This window comes from Mirounga angustirostris, unplaced genomic scaffold, assembly GCF_029215605.1.
Source record: "Mirounga angustirostris isolate CCGP_5_RB_7025 unplaced genomic scaffold, mMirAng1.0.hap1 SCAF_7, whole genome shotgun sequence".
Taxonomy (NCBI): domain Eukaryota; kingdom Metazoa; phylum Chordata; class Mammalia; order Carnivora; family Phocidae; genus Mirounga; species Mirounga angustirostris.
The window spans coordinates 45,102,264-45,127,079 of record NW_026991715.1 but is presented as its reverse complement, the minus strand read 5'-3'; the positions used below and the strand labels follow the sequence as shown (position 1 = coordinate 45,127,079).

Genomic DNA, 24,816 nt, shown 5'->3' with positions numbered 1-24,816 from the left:
GGCCTTTCTTACACCAAGGACCTTGTAAACAGTATGTTAGGAACAGAACAATAGCCTTATGGGGTTCAGGCAGCCAAAAGGCTGTTTTGCTCAAGTGCAGAAAGAAGCCACTGCTGCCAAGTTTTTGTGTCTGGTACAGGCTGGTGCTCTTTAGGAAGAACAGGGGACATGGCTTGACCCATTGTCCTGCTTGCTCAGGGCCAGGCAGGATAGCCCTTGTTTCATGCCCTTTTATTGACAGTCGTTTTACTTCGGTAGGATCTTGTTGCTTTTATGGTAGTTAGATTGTCCTTAATTGGTTTGAACTTTGTCCAGTTTCATAGCAGAAATTCTTACCATGGAGTTCATAAATAGGCATTAAGGAGCTGTAACTCCCTTAAAAGAATAACAATAAAAATGTACAAAGCACTTAGTGTCCCACAGTGTGCTAAGCAGTTTGCATGCTTTATCTCATCTAAACCTCATAATGGCCCTGTCAGATAGGTACTGTATTTATTTCCATCTTGAAGATGAGGAAAATGAAATGTAAGGAGGTTAAATAACTTGCAGAAGCCCTATACCTACATAGCTCCAGAGTGAGGGTGTTTACCAAGGCTATCTGACTCTACAATCCTTAGGCTTAATCACTAGGCCATACTGAACTTTCTAGAATTATGTCCAAAGGTACGTGTGTGTGTGCTTATGATTTTTTCTGAAACCTATATTTATGAAGATTTTCAAGTCATTTGATTCTTAAAGGGATCTCTGATCTCCAAAATTTGAAACTCTCTGCCCAGGGTGGCTGCATGTATGGACTTTTATTAGAACGGCCTGAGCAGAAACGGTCTGTTCCGTAGTCTACACTTGTGCTGTCTACACTTGGGCTGTCCATTTAACCACTTGCATAGTGGGAGATCTGCAGGTCTGGAGCTGAGAAACATGTGCTTCATAGACATGTGTGGCTCACTCCCACTACCATTTGACCACACCTCTCCTTGGGCCCCAACACCAGGTTGATACTAGCTTTCAAAAATGAAACTTAGGCCCCACATTAAATATCCAGAGAACTAGGAGAGATGCAGGAAAATAAGAGGTGAGCTCAGGGACAAAGAAATCATAAATTTGGAGCATTCCATTTAGCTTGATCTTATCTTGCTAAAACTGGCCTGTTACCCTAGGCATAGATTGGAACATGCTAGTCAATAATAAAGAGTTTTCAACTAGTTGATAGTAGTGAGATTCCTCTTTTTTAAATAAAAAAAGAAAAAAAAGGATCAAAGTCACATCCTCCCTCTGCTCTAACAAAGGCACAGCCACTGTAAAGAAGTCTTAGAGTCAAAGTAATCACAGAATTTTTTTTATGATAGAAACTATAAATATACTAACACGTCCATTAAAAATAGAGGTGGAGTGTCTGAACTGAAGAGGTTGTGTGTTAGACATTAGTTTCAGTGGCTGGAAGGCTTGCAAATGACCATTTCTTTAGTGTTTTGCTGGTCTCAAGGTGCATGCAGTGAGCCAAATTAAGACCATCTTGGGGCACCTGGGTGGCTCAGTCGGTTGAGCGTCTGCCTTTGGCTCAAGTCATGATCCCAGGGTCTGGGATCGAGTCCCGCATCGGGCTCCCTGCTCAATGGGGAGCCTGCCTCTCCCTTTGCCTGCCACTCCCCCTGCTTGCGAGCTCTCTTTCGCAAATAAATTTTTTTTTTTAATCTTAAAAAAAAAAAGACCATCTTATTGAACTATCAAAGAAATAGATGGGACATTCCAGTATATTTAAAGGAGAAAGAATAAAAAGAAAATTAACAATTAATTAACTGATGTACCACTTTGAAAACACTACCTTGGCGCTTTTACATTCATTAGCCTGTTTTGGTTTTCTACATGTGAGTGTTTTATACTCCATTTCAACTAGTGTGGAATCTCAGGCTCAGAGTGCCTAAGGAGCTATTATTGCTTAAGGTCCCAGGGCCGGTAAGGAACAGAGCTCATTCAAAATCCAGATCTGATTCCAAAGCCCACGTGGTTTCTGCTAAGATGTGATACTTTAGGGGAGCTAAATAGCATCTGGGGACCTAGTTTTGATTAACTGTATCAAATTTTTTAGTAAGGGATCTGGAGAAGGGACCCTAGGGAAGCACTAAAGTATAATGGATAAAAACATGAACTTCAGGCAGGTTACTTAATGAGCACGGTTTCTTTATCCAATGTAGTGATAAGAATCAAATGAGACGAGGGATATGAAATGCCAAGAATAGTAAGTTCTCTCTTGTACTTACCTACTATTATTATTGTGTTATCCTTAAACAAAGGCCCAGAGCATAGTGAGCGGTAGGGTTCCCATGGGCAGTGAATTGCCCACATGGGGACTGTCTGGGAGGGCTAGCTGCTAGGCTCTCAGCTCTAATTCTGCCCGGGAATGCAGCAGCGGAGGGCAGGGTTAGGGAGAGCTTGACAGATAGGTCCCCCGTGTGGAGACCCTTCAGCAAGGTAATCGCTGTTACCAGAGCTAAGAAAGATGTTAAAGACCACATTTTCTCTCAGGGACACCAGCCGAAGTTTGAAGTCTCCAGAAGAAAGCGTGAGTGTATCCACACGCACCAGAGCTCTGGAACTTATACCCAATGGGGTAGATTTGAATGCTGGCTTCCCAAAATTGTTGGCCTCTTCTACCAAACAGGACTCCAGCAAGGAGATAGGAAAAACCCTTCTTCCGTGGTTCCGTTTCCATGTTTGCCATTACTTCATTGGTATTTATTTTGGTAACAGGAATGCCTGGCTTCCAGAAGCATCTTAATCGCCACCATTCCAAAGATAACTTTTCTGAGGTAATCTCAACATCAGTAGAGGACACGGGACATGATCTCTATGCAGTAAATAGGTCTGGCTTCTAGTTCCGCTCAAGGACGCCGATCTCACATTGCTTACGGTCTTACGGTCAAAAAGTACCTTGGCTCTCACCTCACGCTCTATGCAAGACTGGAAAATGAGAGCCGCCGTTGCGTTCTGCTCCGTAGCATTTTGGCAGCTCAGGTAGCACATATTTTATTACAGTTTTTATTTTGAAACGTGTGAGATTTCTCAGGTGAAGTAGAGCCTTTGCTGTAGTATTCAAAAGGGGTCAGTCTGATTGGGGGGAACCATTTCTAAGGCACAGCACCCCCTCCTCCTCCTCGTTTTTTTCTCTTCGGTCGTGGAGCTGGGGCTAGGAAGAGGCGGACCTCGTTATTCCGGATGGCGGCATCAAAGGCGGTAACAACAGAAGGCAGTTGCCCTGTTTTTCCTACTTCATTCATCAATCCACAAGAACTGGCATTTCACTGTGTTGAAGTACAGAACACACACTCCCATTTCTTTTTTCTGTAGATTCGTGAGCTCGAACCTCTTGCCCGAATACTCCGTTAATTACATTATTTAGTAATCCAACTGGACATGACAAGGTTTTAGTGTTACTTCTGTTCCTAGTTTACAGAAGTTGCCGGTCTATTTGGCTGAGAAACACGAAGGACAAATCTCTCCTTATGCTAAGCAGGCCTTTTATTAGCTAAGTGCCTTTCTGTGACACAGGAAATAGCCAGCGTTTACAGAGTCCTGGTCACATGCCAGGACCGTAAATCTGTTTTCTAAATACTATTTTCCCTATTTCGTGGAAGAGCAAACTGAGGCACGGAGAGGTCAATCAACTTACCCAAGCTCACAGAGCTAGTAGGGGAGAGAGAGTCAAGTTTGGAACCCGGACAGCCTAGCCCATGTGTTCTTAACCCTTGTAGTGTTCTCTGAAGAGGAGAGGTTAAATTCTCAGAAGCTGGTTACCCTCCACAGGAAGGCATATGCATAGAGCTCAAAAACAATTGATAGTCGAATGACTGTCTCTCCTACGAAGTAAACAATCCGGCACATAATGAGTACTTACTCTGTGCACGCCCTGGAGAAAACGCATTTCAGATTTTATATTACTGAGTTCATACACCCACATGCGTGTGTGCACGCACACACACGCACACACTCAGCTTTATGAGGGCAGTTCTATTTCTTCATGCTGTAGATGAGGAAACAGAAGCTCAGGCAGATTAAGTTGTTTAACAATTTTCCGATTAGCAAGTGGCAGATTCAAGATGCAAAGAATTTCTCTGTCGCCCAAGTCTGTTATTTTCCCACTAGCCCATGATGCCTCCTCTCCCCTTTCATTCACTTGATCACTTAATATGCATTTATGGAGCAGCTGCTGTCTGCTGATGTCTTGTTAGGCCGTGTAGGGCAAGCACAAGATTCACAGCATCAAGGTTCAGATCTGAGCTCCATCATTAACGAGCAAGTCATTTGATTTCTCTGAGTTGCAGTTTCATCATCCATAAAATAGGGGGTGACAATAAAATGTTTTTCATAGATATCTTATTGTGAGCAAATAAAATAATAGGTGCAAAAGCATTTGGTAAATAGTAAAGCATTACATAAATGCTCTTTCTATTATGATGATTAAAGCAAATGGTATGTAGCCTCCCAACCTCAAATAGCTGGCCTGGGGCAGTTGATAAGGGAAGAAAGGTTTCTGAAGCCAGTTGCAATACCCTGAGATAATACTTTATTGAGGACCTTAATAAGATGTTTGGAATTGCAGGAGCAGGAACTGGACACATGTTAAACGTCAGGTTAGTACATCTGGAGCTTTGAATAATAAGCAAGATTTCATGGGTAGAAATGGTGGGAATCGAATGAAACTTCATCATGTGCAAAATATACTCCAGATCTGAGAACAGCTTGAGCAAAAGTATCTTTGGAGTGCTGTGAATTGTGTAAGACTGATGAATCACAGACCTGTACCTCTGAAACAAATAATACAGTATATGTTAAAAAAAAAAAAAAAAAAAAAGATAGCAGGAAGGGAAAAATGAAGGGGGGGGAAATCGAAGGGGGAGATGAACCATGAGAGACTATGGACTCTGAGAAACAAACTGAGGGTTCTAGAGGGGAGGGGGGTGGGGGGAGGGTTAGCCTGGTGATGGGTATTAAAGAGGGCACGTACTGAATGGAGCACTGGGTGTTATACGCAAACAATGAATCATGGAACACTACATCAAAAACTAATGATGTAATGTATGGTGATTAACAGAATAAATTAAAAAAAAAAAAAAAGTATCTTTGGAGAGACCAGAGCTTAGATTTGAAGGAGGTTGGGTCCAGATTTTAAAGTAACTTAAATATTGCGATAAAGAATTTTATCTTAAAAAAAAAAAGGATTTTAATCTTCTTTTGTAGTTTGAGTAACTACAAGAGTAGTTATTCAAGGAAGCAACATAATCACATTTTCTCACCACTTCAACTTACCTTCCCTCTCCTTTCCCTCCCCCTCTCCCTCCCTCTTTCCCTTCCTCTTTCCCCTTCCTTTCTTTCTTACTTCCATTCAACTACAGTAGTCCCCCCTTTCCATGGGGGAAAACATTCCAAGCCTCCCAGTGGATGCCTGAAACTGCAGATGATACCAAACCCTATTTTTTCCCTATACATACAAACCTATGACAAAGTTTAATTTATAAATTAGGCACAGTAAGAGACTAACAACAATAATTAATAAAATAGAACAACTGTAACAGTATACTGTAATAAGTTATGTGAATATGGGCTCTCTCTCTCTCTCAAAATATCTCATTGCACTATACTCACCCCTATTCTTTCGTGATGATGTAAAATGATAAAATGCCTATGTGACAGGATGAAGTGAGGTGAATGACATTGTGACATGGCATTAGGCTACGGTTGACCTTCTGATAATATATCAAAAAGGGGATCATCTGCGTCCAGACTGTGACCGACCCTGGGTAACTGAAACTACAGATAGAGAAACCATGGATAAGCGGGGCCAATGGACATACAAAATCCTGACAGCAGTGTAGAGAAGGGTGTAGAGCAATAGGACATGTGAGCAGGGACACCTCCTAGGAAGCTGGCGTGATATTTTGGGTGAGAACAGCTTTGGATCTGAATGCCTTGCCTCCCAAGTGAGCAGGGTACAGGAACAGTAGTTCAGTGCTGTGCAGTTGAAAACAGAAATGCTAAAGCTGGAAGGGGCCTTGCAGACAAATCTCATATTCCTAACTTGACAACACATTGAATTGCTTGGACAGCTTTCTAAAAATACAGAGTCCTGGGCCCAACCCCAGATCTACTGCTCAGGAATAGTCAAAAGGCCTAAGAATCTGTATTTTTAAAAAGATTTTATTTATTATTTATTTATTTATTTGGCGTGTGTGCACACATGTGCATGCAAGCGGAGGGAGGGGTAGAGGGAGAGGGAGAGAGAGAACCTCAAGCAAGCTCTCCACTGAGCGCAGACTTGTTGCTGCGGGGTTCAATCTCAGGACCCTGAGATCAGGACCTGAGCGGAAATCAAGAGTGAGATGCTCAACTGACTGAGGCACCCAGGTGCCCCAGAATCAGTGTTTTTAAAAGTCTTTCTTGAGTAGTATGCAGATCAGTAATCGGAGAATGACTAGTAGTCATTCTCTTTACGTTATTTAAAAATTACTGAATCCCACAAAAGTCAAGAGCTGTCAAAAGTCAAGTTGCGCCAAAGTCACAACTAGTTGGTAGAGGAGTTAGAACTCAAACTCGGGGCTCTCAATTCCCAGCTCAGTGTTATGGCCCAGGGTCAGTTCTTATCTTTCTGTTATAAAGAAATAGATTCCTTTTTTTTTCTCAAAACTTCCTTAGATTAAGAAATAGGAACGTCTTTGTTTTGCAAAGCTGGTCTGTGATGTATTTAAATAAGTTTAATCACATTGTTGTTTGCAATATCCTCCCCCAAGTATTATTAAACATTTACCACACGGGTAAGTCATCACAATGTGGTTAAGATGATTAACAAGGTAACCAAAGTGGAGGACCCTTACTATAATCCCTCTTAAGATTTTGTCATACTATTATTTAGAGACCTGTAAACACATCCATTCATTTCAGCAAAATGTCACAGTCTACGCAAAGGTTTTGAACATTGTGCTCAAGGCAGCTAGATACTATCTCACAATGAGTTCTAATAGGGGACATTAGAATAAGTATTTGTCTTTGTTTCAAGCTTTATGGAATTAAAACTAATCCAGTTGTTCAATCTTCCATGTAAATCTTTAGTGCAAAGATCAGAAGATTTTGGTGTGCATCATAATACAGCCACTTAAATCAGTGAGACTCTGGGCCAGCCATTGCCCTCCTTCCTGAGTCTCAATTTCCTCTTTGCAAAGGAGGATAAGAATCCACGCCCCCCAGCCCCACCGCGGAGTGCCCGGGGTCACTGTGTGAACGCCACTGAGCAATGGCTATGAAAGGGCTTTAGAAGCACTGTGGGACTATACCAGAAGCACAGGAGGGAAAGGCCTTCAGCAGGAATTCCTTTGTTTCCCCCAGGACAGGACATCACAGTCCGGCTCATAATTAGAGGCGCAGCTGGAGCTCATGGACAAGACAAGTGCCCTGAGAGATGATTTCCCTGCTGCCTGAAGGACCAGCTACATTAGTGGCAAACGTGGTGTTCAAACTCATAATTACACTCCAAGTTTAAAGGCATGGGGGAGGAAAACTTTTCCCTTCTTCCCTTCTAGGTTTTTTGGCTGACCTAACAATAATAAATTGACTTAAGACAAATTAACGGGAGAAAAACAAATTTAATTTTGTCCATAAAGGAGCCTCCCATAGTCATGGCTTATATGTCATCCTGACCTCAGAAGAAGACTCTAGGAGTTTGGGGTTCCAAAGGGAAGGAAGACAATCCACAGGAAGATGAGAAGAACAAATGTTCGCCCTGCCATGCAAGTGTCTTTCTGATGTAGAAAGCTGTCTTGGGTAATAGCTCTCTTCTTGGTACAGACTCCCAATCTACATTTTTTTTTTTAGGGACTTAAGGGGGAGGTTCAGAGCTCCTCTTGAGTCTGTTAGCCTTAATTGCTAAAATAATCCACATGCCAAAGTGGCACCTTCTGGGGCAACCTGCTCTGAACCCCACCAAAGGACAGCTGTGTCCGGAGAAGCCAAGAGCAGAAGCAGCATAGACATGGTTTGGATTTCTTCCCCCTCTTGTCAAATTTAATTTCTAGTTCTAAATTTTATAGGAAAAGATAAAGAAGGGTAAAAAAAAGTCACATTTTAAGGTTTTTTGTTTGTTTTTTAAGTTCTAAAGATAGAAAAAAAGCAAGAACGATACCTACATTGAATAAATGCTTATACTCTGATTTAGAATTCGTGGAGTACAGGAATCTCTAGACCTGTTTTCAACATGTGGTAAAATTAAATTTTCAAAGTTAGCAAAGTATATACTCCTATTTGGGGTTTTTTCTTCCAAACTAAGTTTAAAAAACTGACATCTATTCTTTTTTTTAGACCTCTCAGTAGCTTAATATATGAAAAAATAAAATTTATCTTATAAAATTTATTTTCTATAAAAGTAAATTTCAAATTAAATTATCTATCAGTGGTACTTATTTATATAGGCAGGCCGGAGATAGAGGTTCTATTCACATATTTCACTATGGTAGTACAATGTAGTACTAAATATTTTACAGGCCAGGAATCAAAACATTTACAGTGCCTATTAGGAAATACTATATTTAAAATTCTGGCATGACCATTTTTAGCCAGTTAGAGAAATCTTTGCTATGTTGAAAGGCTGTCCCATTATTACAGATGGCCCTGTTTATACTGTCCTTAGAGCTCTATGTACCATTTTGGATTCCCTGTTAAAAAAGTTGCCTTCCCAACCCCTCCCTCCAGACATTCTGCCTGTCCCCTCTACCAACGGACTTTTAGGTTGTCTCCTAGAGTTTGCTTTTACAAACACTGCTGCAGTAAATAATTTTGTAAATCCATCGTCCCTTATGCGTGCAAGTATTAGACCACTGTTTTTGTGATAGGACAAATAATACCCTGTAAGTTCTATATTAAGGATTATTATATCCTGCCCTACGGCACACATATGATAATGGCAGAAGTGTAAATAAAAGTTCCAGACAGGGGCGCCCGGGTGGCTCAGTCGGTTAAGTGTCTGACTCTTGGTTTTCACACAGATCATGATCTCGGGTTGTGAGATGGAGCCCCATGTTGGGCTCCAGGCTCTGCACTCAGCAAGGAGTCTGCTTAAGATTGTCTCTTCCTTTCCCCCTGCTGCTCCCCCCACAGCCGAGTGTGTGCTCACTCTGCTCACTCTCTCTAAAAAAAATGGTATGTCTTTTTTCTTTTTAATAGAGGTATAATTGATGTATAATGTTAAATTAATTTCAGGTGTACAACATAATGATTCAGTGTTTACATATACTGCACAGTGATCACCGCAATACATCTAGTTACCCTCTATCACCACACAAAATTACAAAAAAAAAATTTTCTTGTGATGAGAAATTTTAAGATTTATTCTTTTGGTAACTTTCAAGTATGCACTACAATGTTATTGATTATAGTCACCATGCTGTATATTACATTCCCATGATTTATTTATTTTATAACTCTTGACTTCTTTCACCTTGACTCCTTTCACTCATTTCACCTATCCCAAAAAAGTGTTAAGTCATTTTTTAAAGCTTTTTTTAATTTTAATTCCAGTAGAGAAGCATAAGTCATTTTTTAAAAAGAGTATAAATGGGAAATAATCCAAAAATGGGAGCCAGCATTACACAGAAAAAAATCAATAAAGGTGAAAAAAGAGAGACAAAATATACACAGTTGAATATCAGAGTCTATCCAGAAAATGGGCAAGTTGGCAGAAATGGATGACTATATCTAAACATGTGGAATATATCATTAAAAGGAATTTTAATGGCTAAAAAAGGAAAATTCAACTTTTTTTCAAAAGCATAGTTAATGTCAAAGCAAAGGAGGTAGGCAAGAGAATTGCTTTGCCCCTTGAGATGAATTGACAAGAGGTCAAATGTGTTTAGAAAATAGCCATGCATTTCTCTTAGCTTTGGACTTGGCAAGTCAATAGATTTATGAACAGTCTCACCATGAATTTGGTTGTCCTGAGGGTAGAAAGTCCCATTTTAATTTAGAAGCAGAAACTCACTGCAACCACTAGTCCTGTGTCTTCTCAGTCAACTTCATTCCTCCCCAGCGGTATCTGGCAATAGTAGATGGTTGATGAATATTTGCAGAATGGAGAGACTCATTTCTGTGACCTATTCCGTCACCTTCAGAATGTATGGGTCATTTGAGTTTGATCTCTAAGGGGACAACAGAATGCTTTCTCAAACCAGAAATACATTGAAGCTTAGTGAAGGAAACCAAACACTGAACTCCACTCCATTATTTCAGAAGCTCTGTAGCCAAAAGAATCCTCAGGTAATTTCCTTTCCTTCCTCTGGAGAAGTACATCTGACTCTGTATTTAGTCTAAGAGTTCAGAACAGGAAGGGCCTTAGGCATCTGATTCAACCCACAACGTTCCCAGACTGAAGAACCAACTCAGCCCTTATTCCTTGCAAATGAGCTAGACAACAGTAAAGAGTAGTTCTATTCTAGATTTGGGTAAGCTATGAAATATTCCTAGAATTTTTTCCCACAGACTCTGGCCCATACTCCTAGAAATGTACACATTCAGAATGGCATTTTGGTCCAGAATCCCATTCTATTTTTTTTAAGGATTTTATTTATTTATTTGACAGAGAGAGAGCAAGAGCAGGAACACAAGCAGGGGGAATGGGAGAGGGAGAAGAAAGCTTCCGGCCTAGCAGGGAGCCTGATGCAGGGCCCTATCCCAGGACCCCGGGATCCTGACCTGAGCCGAAGGCAGCCGCTTAACGACTGAGCCCCCCAGGCGCCCCCGAATCCCATTCTAAATAACGCAAGTCTAGCTGGGTCTGGTACTTCAGAGGCCTCACTGACTCAAGTGGAGCATGTCTCCAAATCCTGAGGGAGGCAGATTCCTTTCTTACGGTATCTCTTCTATGATTCAGAGACACATGCATGCGTCAACTTCATGCTTGAACCGATTCTCTCCAGCTTTTCTGATTGGCATCAAGGCAGAACAGAAATGGATTGGCTTTTGCTCTTTACAGAACAGTTACAAATGTGTGTAGTGATATAAACTTGCTCTCTGACACTTAAGCACTTGGATGATAAGAAATGTCTTCATGAAATCATGAAAATATGTGTAACTAAAGGGGACCAAGGGGGTGGGGGAACCAAACGAAGTGTGAAAAATGGTAGAGCCAGAGCGCTAGTGGGTTTCACTTGGGCCTCTGTGGGGAACTTTGTTCAGTCCAGAGGTAGATGGAGTGTGAGACGTGAGACAGTTTTACTTCCAGTACTGCCAATTTAGTTTGGTACAATGCAGTGTCTTAGATGTTACTGTGCTAACACATGAACCCCCCAAATCAAGTGTCTTAAAGTTTGGTTTTCATCAAGTCACTGTCTAGAGTGGGGCTTAGGGGGGCAGGGCAGCTCTTGTTGCTCTCATTCAGGTGCCAGGATTCTCCCATCCTGTGTTTCTTACCATCCTTCACAGCTTCAGCACTCCCGGCATACCGCTGGCTAGAGAGAGAGCCCGTAGATGAGCCTGTGGGAGGGGTCATGAGCCAGTCCTGAAAGTGGCATACAGTATTTCTGCTCACATTCATGTGGCCAAATCTAATTGCAAAAGAAGCATGCAAAGGAGGACTTCTTGTATGCCCAGGAAAAAGCAGAGAATGGAAAGAATGGAATTTGGCAGACAGCAAGCAGAATTTGCCACATTCACGGTCCTGATGATTGAATTCTGTGCTTTTCCAAGATTGTTTTGTCTTTAGTCAGGATTATATACAAAACCATTTCAAGGAAATATAAAAGATATCTTTACTCTTTAAAATCATTGTTGAAGCGGATCCCACAACTTTTTGGCTGTCCACCCCAATGTCTTTAAATCTTTGAAGGATAATTTGTAAGCATGTACAATTCACCCAGAATAAGAGCTCACAAAGGAAAGCTAATTTCAGTGTGCCCGTAATGCAATGAGATGTGTGCTGTTTGGTGTGAACATTTTATTCTCTGTGATACATTTTTAAAGAATTGCAGAAGACAGTGCTTGTTTATGACCATCAGAGAGTAATATTCTTATAATTGCTTTATCCTGGTAGAATAGAAGAAATGATATCAAATTCAGACCCCACAGCTCTCTGCAGCCCTTCTCTGTTCTCTTCTATCCCCATCAAAGTGGAAAAAACCCATCTGTTTGGATCATTGAGGTTGGAAACGGAGTAATATCACTTCTCCAAAATAGATTTAATAGTATGGCTGGTAAATTGTTTCCTGACCTGTTTAAGGGAGAGTCCAGACCCAGAGAAAAACATGGTGTATGAGTTTTCATATCCATTAGTGGACAAAAATCAGATTTAGGTTATATTTTTAAAGGCAATTCTAGTAGAACTATTATAGTTTTTATTTTCAGTTATAATCTTGCCTAGACTTAATCTACTTGACTTATAATATTTTAAATGGTATTTTCACAAAGGATTCATAATTTAATAATTCTTATTCATTCAGTGAAGCCATTTGGAAATTAATTTTTGATAAGTCTAAATACATGAATAGCCAGGAATGAGACTAAGAACCCCATTTTAAAAGCCCACCCCTCAAAAAGATAATCATAATTTCTGTGAGACAGGTATGGTTTAAAGAACATCCCTCGTCAAACCTTCAAAGTGATTCTAATATCCTACCTGGTGGACTCACTCCCGACTCCCCCAGGACAGCTGATAATCACTGATCTGGAAGAATACACATGTGCCAATAGCAAGAAAAATTCTGAAAAATAGGAGTAAGCTTTAAAATTTTGAGCAATAAATACATCAGTAAATAAATAGAAAATAAAGGATGAAGAAAAAAATCACCTCTAGAATAATTCATCTTTTATAGAAAAACATGGTACTACATTTCCCATTTCAGTCATTCTGTTGTTTTTCCTGTCCTCTCCTGCTCCATCATTGCCTCACGCGCAGATCAACTGGGAAATTAATGGACATCAAGCTCAGAGCCCCTCACTGGCCTGGCCCTTTGCAGGTTCTAGGAGGGAGGGGTATTGGAGCTTCACATAGTAACAGATTCTGTAAAATTTGCAAAAGTAAGATTTTTTTTGGTATTATTTTTCTCAGAGCAGACTCTCAAAACTTTATAACCTTCATGTACCACAAAACCTGGATCCTGCCCCTGATTCTATGGCTGATTGGTGGCCAGACAGAAAGATATTCAAAATAACTCATATTAAAATGCCTTTTTTTGGGTGCCTGGGTGGCTCAATCGGTTAGGCGTCTGCCTTCGGCTCAGGTCATGGTCCCAGGGTCCTGGGATCAAGCCCCACATCAGGCTCTCTGCTCAGTGGGGAGTCTGCTTCTTCCTCTCCCTCTGCCCCTCCCCCCTGCTCATGCTGTCTCTCTCTCTCTCTCATGCACTCTCTCAAATAAATAAATAAAATCTTCGGGTGCCTGGGTGGCTCAGTCGTTAGGCATCTGCCTTCGGCTCGGGTCGTGATCCCAGGGTCCTGGGATCGAGTCCCACATCGGGCTCCCCGCTCTGCGGGAAGCCTGCTTCTCCCTCTCCCACTCCCCCTGCTTGTGTTCCTGCTCTCGCTATGTCTCTCTCTGTCAAATAAATAAATAAAATCTTAATAAATAAATAAATAAATAAATAAAATCTTAAAAAAAAATAGAAATAAAAAATAAAATGCCTTTTAACACCCTAGCTTTCTAAATGCCTTTCCAGATAATTTCTTCACGAGAACTAATCAATCTCATTAGTTGATAGGATTCTTTGTTTTGAGAGGTGACTGATTCCTGGCCAAAGTTAAAAATAATAATAAGGTCCATTTGAAGAGAGCCACACAGGTAACCATGGTAAATAATGAGGATATGATGAATAGTGCTGCATCTAAGGATATTAATGCATTCATAATACAGATATTTCTTGAGCAACTACTATGTGCCAGACATTATTTTAGGTGCTGGGGATACATTAATGACCAAAATAGATACAAATCTTTGCCTTTGTAGAGGTTACATTCTAATGGGGAGAATAAGATAAACAAAATAAATAAAGCTTATCCGAGCCTGATAAATGCTGTGGAGAAAAAAACAATAAGAGAAGGGATTTAGAAAAGGCTAGGAGATTAGAGTAGGAATTTATTTAATTTTTTTCTGGTAACTTAATTTTTTTCCAGCATTACTGAGATATAGTTCACATAAAACATTGTGTAAATTTAAGGCATACGGTACAATGATTTTATATCTATTCATCACTTTTTAATATATAAAATGATTACCAACATAAGGTTAGTTAGCACATTCATTACTTCACATAGTGACAATCTGTTGTGTGTGTGTGGTGAGAGCCTTTAAAATTTACTCTTAGCAATCTTCGAATATTTAATACAGTATTATCATCTATAGTCACTATGCTGTACATTACATTCCTGCACTTTCTCATCTTATAACTGGAGGTTTGTAGCTTTTGACCACCTTCACTATTTCCCCTACCTTCCCTCTGCCCCTGGCAACCACTAATCTGTTCTATCTGTGAGTAGTTTGGGTTTTTTTTAGAGTCCATGCATGTGATCATACAGCATTTGACTTTTTCTTTCTGATTTATTTCACTTAACATAGTGCCCTCCGATTTCATCCATATTGTTGTAAAGGGCAGGATTTCCTCCTTTTTTATAGCTGAATAATATTCCATTGTTTTTTTATCCATTCATGGTCGATAGACACTTTGGTTGTTTACATGACTTGGCTATTGTAAATAATACCACAGTGAACGTGGGGGTGCAGGAATCTCTTCAAAATAGTGATTTCATTTCCTTTGGATCTACACTCAGAAGTGGGAATGCTGGATCACATATGGTAGTTCCATTTTTAATTTCTTCAGGGACCTCCAAGCTGTTTTCCACCGTGGCTGCACCAATTGACATTCCCATCAACAGTGCACCATGGTTCCTCCCACGAGGAGGCTAGAAAAGACTAGGAGATTAGGATGACAATTGTAAATAGAGTTGCCCGGGAATATATCTTCATGAAGGTGACATTGAGCTGATATCTGGGTAGAGAATATTGGAGGCAGAGGGAACTCCAAGCACAAAGGCCCCGAGGACGGGCTGCTCACATGTGTTCAAAGAACTGCCAGGCGGCTGAGAGATTGAGGCAGAGTGAACAAGAGGGAAAGAGGTACAGGATAAGATTAGAGAGGCCTCAGGGACCCAGATCACTCCTAGAAGGCCATGAGCCACTGTGAGGACATAGTAGTTACTATTAATAAAATAGGAAGCCACTGGAGGATGGCGAGCTGGGGTGGCAGGGATATGATGGTATGTTAGCAGTATCCCTCTGCAGCACAAAGAATAAGCATGTGTGTGGCGGAAGTAAGGGGCACACCGTTAAAAAACAGCGTTCCACTGAGGGCTTATCAAAGTGGTCTTGGTTGCTCTGAATCACAGAAAAATAAATAAATACAGAAACCCCCTCACCTCCACCTGGTTAACACGACCCTGTTCCTCTTTGGGCTTGTGCTTGCCGAAGCCGAGTTTGAGGAGAACTGCATTTTGGAAATATCACAGCTTAGAAGTGGTCTCAGAGAACAGCAGGTTGGCAGTGACCCATTACATGCAACCTGAGGAAAGTAAAACCGAGAAACTTGGCGGGACTGCCTCTGATGCTCAGGTCTTTGCTGCTCTCCCCGTCCCCTCCATACTCTCCGTATGAGATCAGCAAATGAAAACGCTGGCAGGGGAAAGGCATGCGTGCTTGCCTGTTTTATTCTCAATCACAGGGAAGCCTGAGTGACTTTTTTTTATATAAATTCAGGGCCACTAACAACAATGAAAATAGACGCGTCCCATTGTCAGCCGTATTATCAGGTTAAATCTGTATTTATGACTTGGACTGTTTGTTATTTGTAGAGAATTGCTGCCAATAGGGGCCTCAGCCCACGCCTGCAGGTTTCACCGCTGACTCACACCCCCCTGCTTCCATGTGAGGACCCGTTCGAGATCCTTGGTTAAGCAGAATCTCATTTAAGAAGAGATTCCTTTAAAATGATCATTGAAAAATCTATAAACCTCAAGTAAAATAATTCTTGGTTTGGACTTTTTTAAAATGTTAGAGTTAACAAACATTTTTTAGAAAACTTGGCCTTTTTGCCATCTCATTTGGCAAAAATCTACTGCCCAAATCCAGCTTGTCCCTTCTGGCTTCCAGTCCAAACGTTAAACGTATGCTGTCATTTTCATCTGGAATCTTTTTTATTGTCCTGTGTCACTTGGGAGTGTCACTGACAAGTCACAAACAAATGATGTGTGTTTCCAGAGATCACTTGATAATTTTACTCATAAATAAGCGTACACCTTTCACCTTTGTGCCAAGCTTTTGTTTATAAAAAATCATCTGTGAAAACAAAGGGTGAAATGTTCCTGTTCTTAAATGCTAATCCTCTGTGCAAATGTAAGTATGATGCAAACTAGCAATGCATACCATCATTTAACTGTATAATCCACCAGCGTGGCTAAATATCGTGTCCTGCCAGGGTGTCCTATTTAAACTTGAGATGCAATGTTTGATTGATTGGAAAAGAAAGCTTTTTGCTACAGTCTCATTTCTATAGATAATCTGAGCTAAGTAGATATTAAAATGGGGAATTTTCAGAAGCAGGATTGTCTTTACTCCGGAGAAGCTCTTTGACCTGGAGGGAGATCTCGAATGGGAAATACCTCTGGCATTAATGGTTTCATAGCCTGTGGTATTGATAATAATGGATAAAATATTTATTATAAAGAGAAAAGATATTTTAAACTGATTATCCAGCTCTGGTTACACTTATATTAAGCTTGCAGATGAACCGACCCCTGCACCCTCCCCCCCAAGTCGATTGGGTTCCATTGTAGAGCCAACAGCATGGGGTGCAATATACACGGGAGAGTTGGGCATAGGAAGAAAACAGCAATGTCTTTGTGATTCCACATCCCCCAAGTACACCCAGTGGCTGGAGACCTGAGTTCTGAAGGACTGTTTCTGCTCATTATATTCTCATTATATTCGGTTGGAACCCCACCCAGGTTGTTGGGACCTCCATGCCCTCCATAGTTCCTAGCAGGAAATGGTTCTTTCTCCTCAGTGAGGAATATCTTGAGAAAAATCAAGCGGTTCCACCCCTCTGCCCAGATGTTATCACACTGGAATCATGGCACTGGGTGGAGACCAAACAGCAGCTACAGCTGGAAGAGTCTTCTGGGTGTGGTGTCTCTCACCTCACTGCTGCCCCAGGTTTGATTCAGGTGGTGTGGCTGCCCCACCCTCCTGATTCCCTTTCTCTGTTTAGGTTCTTCCCAAAGGAGTGTATTCAGGTACAGAGAATGACCTAGAAGGAAAGTCCCCCTCAACGAAAAAGGGCAATAACAATAAAAATGACAATAGCTGTTAAATATTGGGAAGGGACTAGCTGCCAGGCAGTGTGCTGAATGCTTTCCAAATGTTTTCTCTTCTAATCCCTTTCGTGGCCCTGGAGCTAGGCACTGGAATTACCTTTATCAGAACTGGGGGCTCAGAGAGGTACAGTAACTTACCCAAGAGCATGCAGCCAGAAAGTGGCAGAACCAAGATTTTGAAGTTTAACCCGCTTTTTCTATCTCCCAAGTGAATGTTTTAACAGGAACATTTTGGATATCTCCCCATCCTGGACAGGGAGCAGTAAGATCTTTATTGTCAACACGCCAGTGTCCTTAATACACAGTGACAGAGGCAGCTCTCAGATGCTCCTGGCATTAGGGGAGACTTCCCGGGTTGCCACCAGCATACAGCTTTCAGCAGCTGCTAGTTCTCTCTGGGGTCTTCCCTTGGGAGCTCTTCACAGATGCTTTGATAATGGGACATCTGTTGATAGGGGCTTCCAGCAGCTGCCCCCCTGGAGTCCTCATGTGTCTCACCTCCTTTGGGCTCCACCCTGGAGATGCAAGGTCCTGAGGGTCAGGCTACATGAGATGAGCTGCTTACCCAGCGCAATAGCAGGACTATGGCTTAGGGGAGAGCCAAATTATGGCTAAGAAGAGAGGCAAAATGTCTCAACCAGAAGCAGCGTCGAGCATCAGGCCAAAGGGTGGGAAATGACTCCAAGCAAAAAAGTTGCAAGATCAGGAGACCCAAACTGTGGGAGCAGTGGAGGAAGCTGGAGGGAAGGTGGGTCAGGACAGGTAGCCAGTAATTCTACCCACATGGCACCGTGTGGAGAGGTAGGGAGCCGTTTGGCTGATTGGTCAGTTTGTCTGTTATCTGTTTGGTTTTTGTGTGGAATGGGGCCCACAGAAAGAGATGGGCCTGGGGAGGGAATTGTCCTGAGTAGTCCTAGTATACATGGCCTTTAACAGTTTGACTGCAACAGGTCAGCTGACCATTACTCTTCCCGCCCCGTTGTGGGGGGCCATCCACAGCTGCATCGGTGTTTCTCCACAGATGCCTTCTGGGTGAAAACCAGCTCCGTTGGGGAATGTATGCATCCTTGAACTGCATTAAGGACAGCAAACATGTAGAATAACAGAGCATCTCACTTAGCTCCATTTGCTAAGACCTTGTGCAGACCCACTGACTATCCTTATTCCAAATGAACGCTTAAACTCTATAAAGAAATCCATCAGATGGGTTACAGTAAACACTTTTTTACACCTTACTGTTGTATTCAAAACTGGAAAAATAGGAAATGTGGCCAATTCCAAAATTTGGGGACTTACGAAGGCAGTCTCAGAATTAGGCTTGGCATGCCAGATCTATAAGTTAATGATACTTATATTTGAATGATCCTTTCAAAGAGTTAACGTTTGAAGTTCCATCCAGGGAAGGAAGCTCCTGTGCCACTTTTCTAATGGTTAGTAGGTGGATTTGCAATAGAGACAGACACACAGGGATCGTTCACCTGGGCTCTGGAATCAAGACACCTTGAGTTTAAAACCCACTTACAAACTGCATAGCTTTGAACACATTACTTAACATAGAGCTACTTCTCTGTGACTCAGATTACTCACTTGTCAAGGGGAAAATATAATGCCTACTTCAAAGGGTTATTGTGGGGATTCAATGAGATAATGTATATAAAGCACAGAGCGCAAGGTCTGGCTCCTGGAAAGTGTTCCAAAACTTTTACTGTCATTATCATCATTATGATTACTATTATCACCATCATCATTATTACCCTCCCCAATTCTTCAATTACTTTCCCAAGCTTCTGCTAATCTTTTACTTGGACTCTATCTCTTAGACCTGAGTCACTAGAGAATTCGTTATTTGAAAGTGTTTGCCAAAGAATGTGCTTAGGAAGTTCACAGCTGGTCTCTTTTGTTCTAATATCTAAGGTTAGGGTTAACCCTCACTGACTTCTTGTTTTATTAATCATGCCTTGACATGGACTGTTTATAAAGTTATGTTTCAAAAATAAGTAGCTTATGTGAACCTGTCTATATTTTCAGCCTAAATCAACTCTCAGTTAATTTGCTATTCATTGAGAGAAGCAGTACTGCCTTGATTTGTCCCAAACCTGTCTTCTCTGAAGGAAGCTCCTTAGTTCTAATTTTTGAACAAAAGAGCTTCTCAGGGTTTTTTTTGGTTTTAAGTAAATGTCTAATAAAACATCAGCGACCATCTTTTCGATCATTCTCAATCTGTCAACCTAATACTAATATTTACTAGTTTATATAATTTTACCAACCTTTGGTAATCACTTCCTACAGATTGTGAGGTTTTATTTTGGGGATAATCGTTAAGTGGTTGTTTTCGTGAGTTTAAAAAATAGTTTTGGCCTTTATTGACAATAGATATTCCTTAAGGTGGTGGTCTCCATCTAGTGGAGAAATTTTTATATTACAGCCTACATAGAAAAATAAAGCCCCCCTACACTATCTCGTATCAAGCATTTTATTGACCTATTAATAAATTTTTGGTTTTAATAAGTAGCATTATTGTAAAGACTATTAAATATTTTAAGATACTTAGCACTATTTTTTTCCAAAACTTAGAGTGAAAAGTTTCTTTAAGAAGTTGCTTAACTTAATTGGAAAAATTGTAATAATAAAAAAAGAATTTACTGATTTGGGGGATTGTATTGGTATTACTCAGTTGAACTGTCACATTCCTGTATCTCTTTTTTTTCTGCTTATGCATAGCAGTGAGTATTTTTATTAAAACAGTAAGAGCATCTTGATATTGAAGGGAAATAGACATAAACGTTTTCTTATGTGTTCACATTAGGTCCTTCTCATACTGAAGAGCTGCAATGACTGTGTCCCCAGAGCAGAAATCTCCCCTTTTTCTCTTCCCATTCAAAGGACTTTAGTGTCTTTCAGCTGAATACTAAATACCTTCAAAAGCCCTCTTAAAATACTACTATTATATGAAAACTTCTCAGAAGTCTGGATTAAACCCAGCTTGGATTAATCTTATCACCTTTATTTTTGTATCTTAGTGTGCTCATAATAGGTACTTAACAAGTGCTCATTTATTTTATTTTAGTTATTTATTTTTTTGAAGATTTTATTTATTTATTTGACAGAGAGAGACACAGTGAGAGAGGGAACACAAGCAGGGGGAGTGGGAGAGGGAGAAGCAGGCCCCCCGCGGAGCAGGGCGCCCAATGCGGGGCTCGATCCCAGGACCCTGGGATCATGACCTGAGCCAAAAGCAGACGCCCAACGACTGAGCCACCCAGACGCCCCAACAAGTGCTCATTTAATTAAGCATATCCAAGAAGAGCTTGTCTGAGGTCCTGAATAAGTGTCTCCTGATTGGAGATCCTTTCCCCCTCTGGCCACCCTCAGGATTGCCTAAAGTCCCACATGCATGAAGTGCCTTGTCCAGGTGAAACAGATGTCCCCTGCTTGCATGTCACAGTTGCTAACATACATTTATGGTTTACACAATTGTTCATTAGAGCTGGAAGAGTTTCAGGAACAGTAGATGATTAAATCTAGTTAGCTCAGTAACTTTGGTCAATTAACTTTTCTAGGAACTGGTATCCATGTCTATAAAATGACTGTTCAACTCGAGAACTTCTCATTGTCTTTCGTGACCAAATAAATACATCTATAAAGTGATGTAATTCTTTAAAAAATTTAAATTGGAAAACTTATATATGAATGACCAAATTAGATTATGGGTTTTTCTTTCTTTTTTTTTTTTTTTTTTACTAGATGGATTAATTTGGAGTCAGTGTTTCTTATTTAGTTATAGCCTCATAGGTGATTCATGAAACATCAAACCCTTCACTTATCTTCCACATAGGCCTCCAATCTTGGGGTCATAACACTATTTATTAATAACTCCAATGGAGAAAGTAAAAGAATGTTTTTAAATTAGTTAGTTAATAGTTTGGGTAAATGTAATAGGAAAAACATTGATAACAACTAAACTTGAATTCATTTATTTATTCGTTCAACAGTTTTTTAAACCACGTACTTACTGGGCTATCTGAGCTATTACAGTCCTCTCATAAGAGCATGTGAGACTTGACGTTAATACTGGTTGATATCTGACTAGAAAAGCTCTTTGTAGAAAGTTTATCTCAATTGTAAGGACCGTGACGTTAAGAACTGTGCATTTGTGGTTCTGTCTTTTCCCAACTCTAATTGCCCAGCACAGTACCTTCTATTTATTCAGTCATCTATCCAAACCGCTTAGTAACGGTTTCTGAGCTGCCATGTGAAGTGCTAAGAACACTCAGAGTCTCTATTCTCAGAGAACTAACAGTCTAGGAATGGAGACCAAGTGGTAAGCATTTTCAATTCGTTGTAAATACTACCAATAGGGAGCAGGGAGATGTCCTGGGAGCACAGAGAAAGGCATTTCATAAAGGTGTGGGACATCAGGGCAGCTTTTCAGGGAAAGGATAAGTCTTCAAGGATGAGTAACAATGAGGCGGGGGATAAGAGGGTTGAGTAGTCAGGGGAGCAGGAGATTAGGTAATGATGGCCTGAGTGAGACAAGGAGGGAGTAGTTCAGTGAGTGGAGCATAAAGTGGCTGACGGAAGAAGGTTGCATATTGAGGTTGGGAAAATGGTTAATTGCAACTGAACATGGATAGTTCAGACTCTGTCAGTCTAGCCCAGAAATTCGGACTTTATCCTGAGGACAGTAGTGAACTACTGAAAGGTTTTGAACTGACAAAGATCATGGTCAGGTGTACACTTTAGGAAGACTCTCCACAGGGTTACAGAGTGGAAAATGGATTCAAGAGACTAACTTAAAGGGTCTTATAATAATGTAGGTGAGAGTTGATGAAATCCTGAACTTAATATATTAGATTTGAGGATGGAGGGAAATGGATATAGCAGAAATTCGTGTTTGGATGGGTGTAGGCAGGAGGAAGAGAGAGCCCAGGTTTGGGGAAGCGATGATGTTAGGCATATAATGGGAACTTGTTGAATTGAACCCAGATCGTTACAGGATTACTATGTATTTGTTCTTTTCCTAAAGAATTTTAGTAGAACTATTCTTAGTAGAATGGTTCCTTAGTAGAATCTACTTAGGAGAACTATTCTTTGCAGAATGATTCCTTTTTAACTCAAGTTTAGAGAGACACATGTCTTGTACCTAGTTGATTAACAAAAGTACCCAAAACTTAAGGAAGACAAGAATATGAAGCTATGTGTCCTTTTTTACTTTTGTGTGTTTTAATATTATCATTTCTTAATAGTGGGAATCAGCTGTACATGTTCCCACTTTGACTTCCTAAACCGAAATCTCCCTTTACTAAAATATCAACATGTAAGCATTCATAACAATGTTATTCCTTCTCCTTCTTTTACAGTTTTGATGTGGACAATGGCACATCTGCGGGACGGAGTCCCTTGGATCCCATGACCAGCCCAGGATCTGGGCTAATTCTCCAAGCAAACTTTGTCCACAGTCAACGTCGAGAGTCCTTTCTGTATCGATCCGATAGCGATTATGACCTGTCTCCAAAGTCTATGTCCCGGAACTCCTCCATTGCCAGTGATATGTAAGTACAATGATGAGAAAAGGGAAGAGGGAGCTTCTCTAGAAAATCAGGTACATTTATCTGGTCGGTTGGTGACATAAGAAAACCAATGACATTTGTTCAACTGCATCATTCTCTATGTTCGAAAGAATAGTGAGTAAAATTATACAAGCGATAAATGGTGGATTTAACTTGAGTACCCTGTCACTCTTGAAAAGAAACATTTATTTTCTCAGAGAATACAGTCTGAGAAAAGTGAAAGTTAAATATTTAATGGTAACATTTATACTTAAAATATTAGCTTATATTCATATAGGACCTGAGTTTTAGCTACCTAGCCACATGAACATTTCCTAATATTTCAAAATGCTTTAAACTCAGTTTGAAAACCTTGTGGTAATAGAATGAATAGCAGTTTGAATATATCTCAGTTGAGGTACTCTATAGATGTTTGTACTGGTTTGCCATATCATTTGAGAGATCTTGGGAGGGTTTTGCTAAAATTAAACCATTTTTGGAATATTAATCACTAGAGGCAAGCACTGAAAACATTAGACAGATTTGAATATCATTTAAGACATGGCACAGCTTGGAAAATAATTAAAACTGATAAGCAGGTTTGCAGATCATATACCGTCGTTAACTCGTTTTCTCAGAACACTCCATTTTTGTGTTTACTGTTGTGTTCATTAGTATTCTAATTTCTGGAAGCTCCTAATTAGGACCTTATTCTCACTCAATACTTGTGCTATCATTTGTAACTGCCCCTGTATAGAGTCGGTCTCTACTTTCCTCCTCTGCATCTGGACGTTTGTCCAAAACACTCACCATCTTTCATGACACCATCTCAAAAACTCAGTACAAGTTGCAATTAATCATATAGGAATTAGGTGGTATGGGGTCCCTGAGGGTTAGTGTTATTCATGGTATGCCAACAGATGATCAACGTATGCCCAATAGGTGTAAATGAGGCTCTAGAAATGAAATCATGTTTTACGCATTTCTCACAACCTGTGGTTCTGGTTGCCATTTTATTAATAGCTGTAAGATGATGATACTATATTCTTTCTAGGAATGAACAACGAAACTGCAGTCATTTTGATTCAAATACTGAATTACTAAACTCCTCTTTTGTAGCTGTCTTTGTTTGAAGCACTGCAGGAGATATAAGAAAACTGTAAGACAGGATTCTTGATCTCAGTTAACTAATCATCTCATGGAATGACAGGTCTCAGATCTCGTCATTACTGGGAAAGATGACATGTAAGCCCTAATGTGTGTCCCTGTGAGCTACAGGTGAAGGTGTCTCACCACCTAGCTTTCATTATGCACATATCTAGACCATCTTTCCAAAAATATTTAATTCTACTTTTGTTTTTCTCTGCTTTTTTGGCGATGAAAATTTTTCAGTCAGCTCTAGGTCTCCCTATCCTCCTGCCTCTATCCCACAGATCTACATCTGTTCTCTATGGTTCCTTACCATGTTGTATTGCGTTGATATTCTGAAATCTATCTTCCATTCCTACTGACCTCAGAAAATCCATTAATTTAAGTAATATTTCTCAGTTACCCGTAGGGTGGAAGGAATGGTGCCAGTCGTTAGAGGAAATATAAGGTGCATCTCATCTCCTGGCCTCATCACTGTGTGTCATCTCTTCCTTCCTGCTCACAAACCTCCTCTTCACCAGCATATTTTACCACCTTGCAACATATTTCCCCAAAATATAGCCCCTGACCTCTGGTCTGTGCTTTGAGAAACTCTTTTGTGTATGGGTTCAACTATCAGCTTTCATCAAATGACATACTGTTCAGTATCTCTTGTCGTGTAACCTCAGTTGAGCTCCAGATATGTAACACTTAAATGCTTTCTGGGAATTTATAGTTTCTATTCAAC

At 40.5% G+C, this 24,816-nt stretch overlaps 1 protein-coding gene across 8 annotated transcripts in view; it reads left to right on the top strand.

Moving 5' to 3' along the window:
• The window catches only part of PDE4D (phosphodiesterase 4D), a 745,734-nt gene that overhangs the window by 481,563 nt on the left and 239,355 nt on the right, over window positions 1-24,816 (top strand). For all 8 annotated transcript variants that reach the window (XM_045895259.3, XM_045895271.3, XM_054512125.2 and 5 more), the window contains exon 2: window positions 22,752-22,943. In XM_045895259.3, the coding sequence (XP_045751215.1) occupies window positions 22,752-22,943 (192 nt within the window). The remainder of the gene's footprint in view (window positions 1-22,751; window positions 22,944-24,816) is intronic.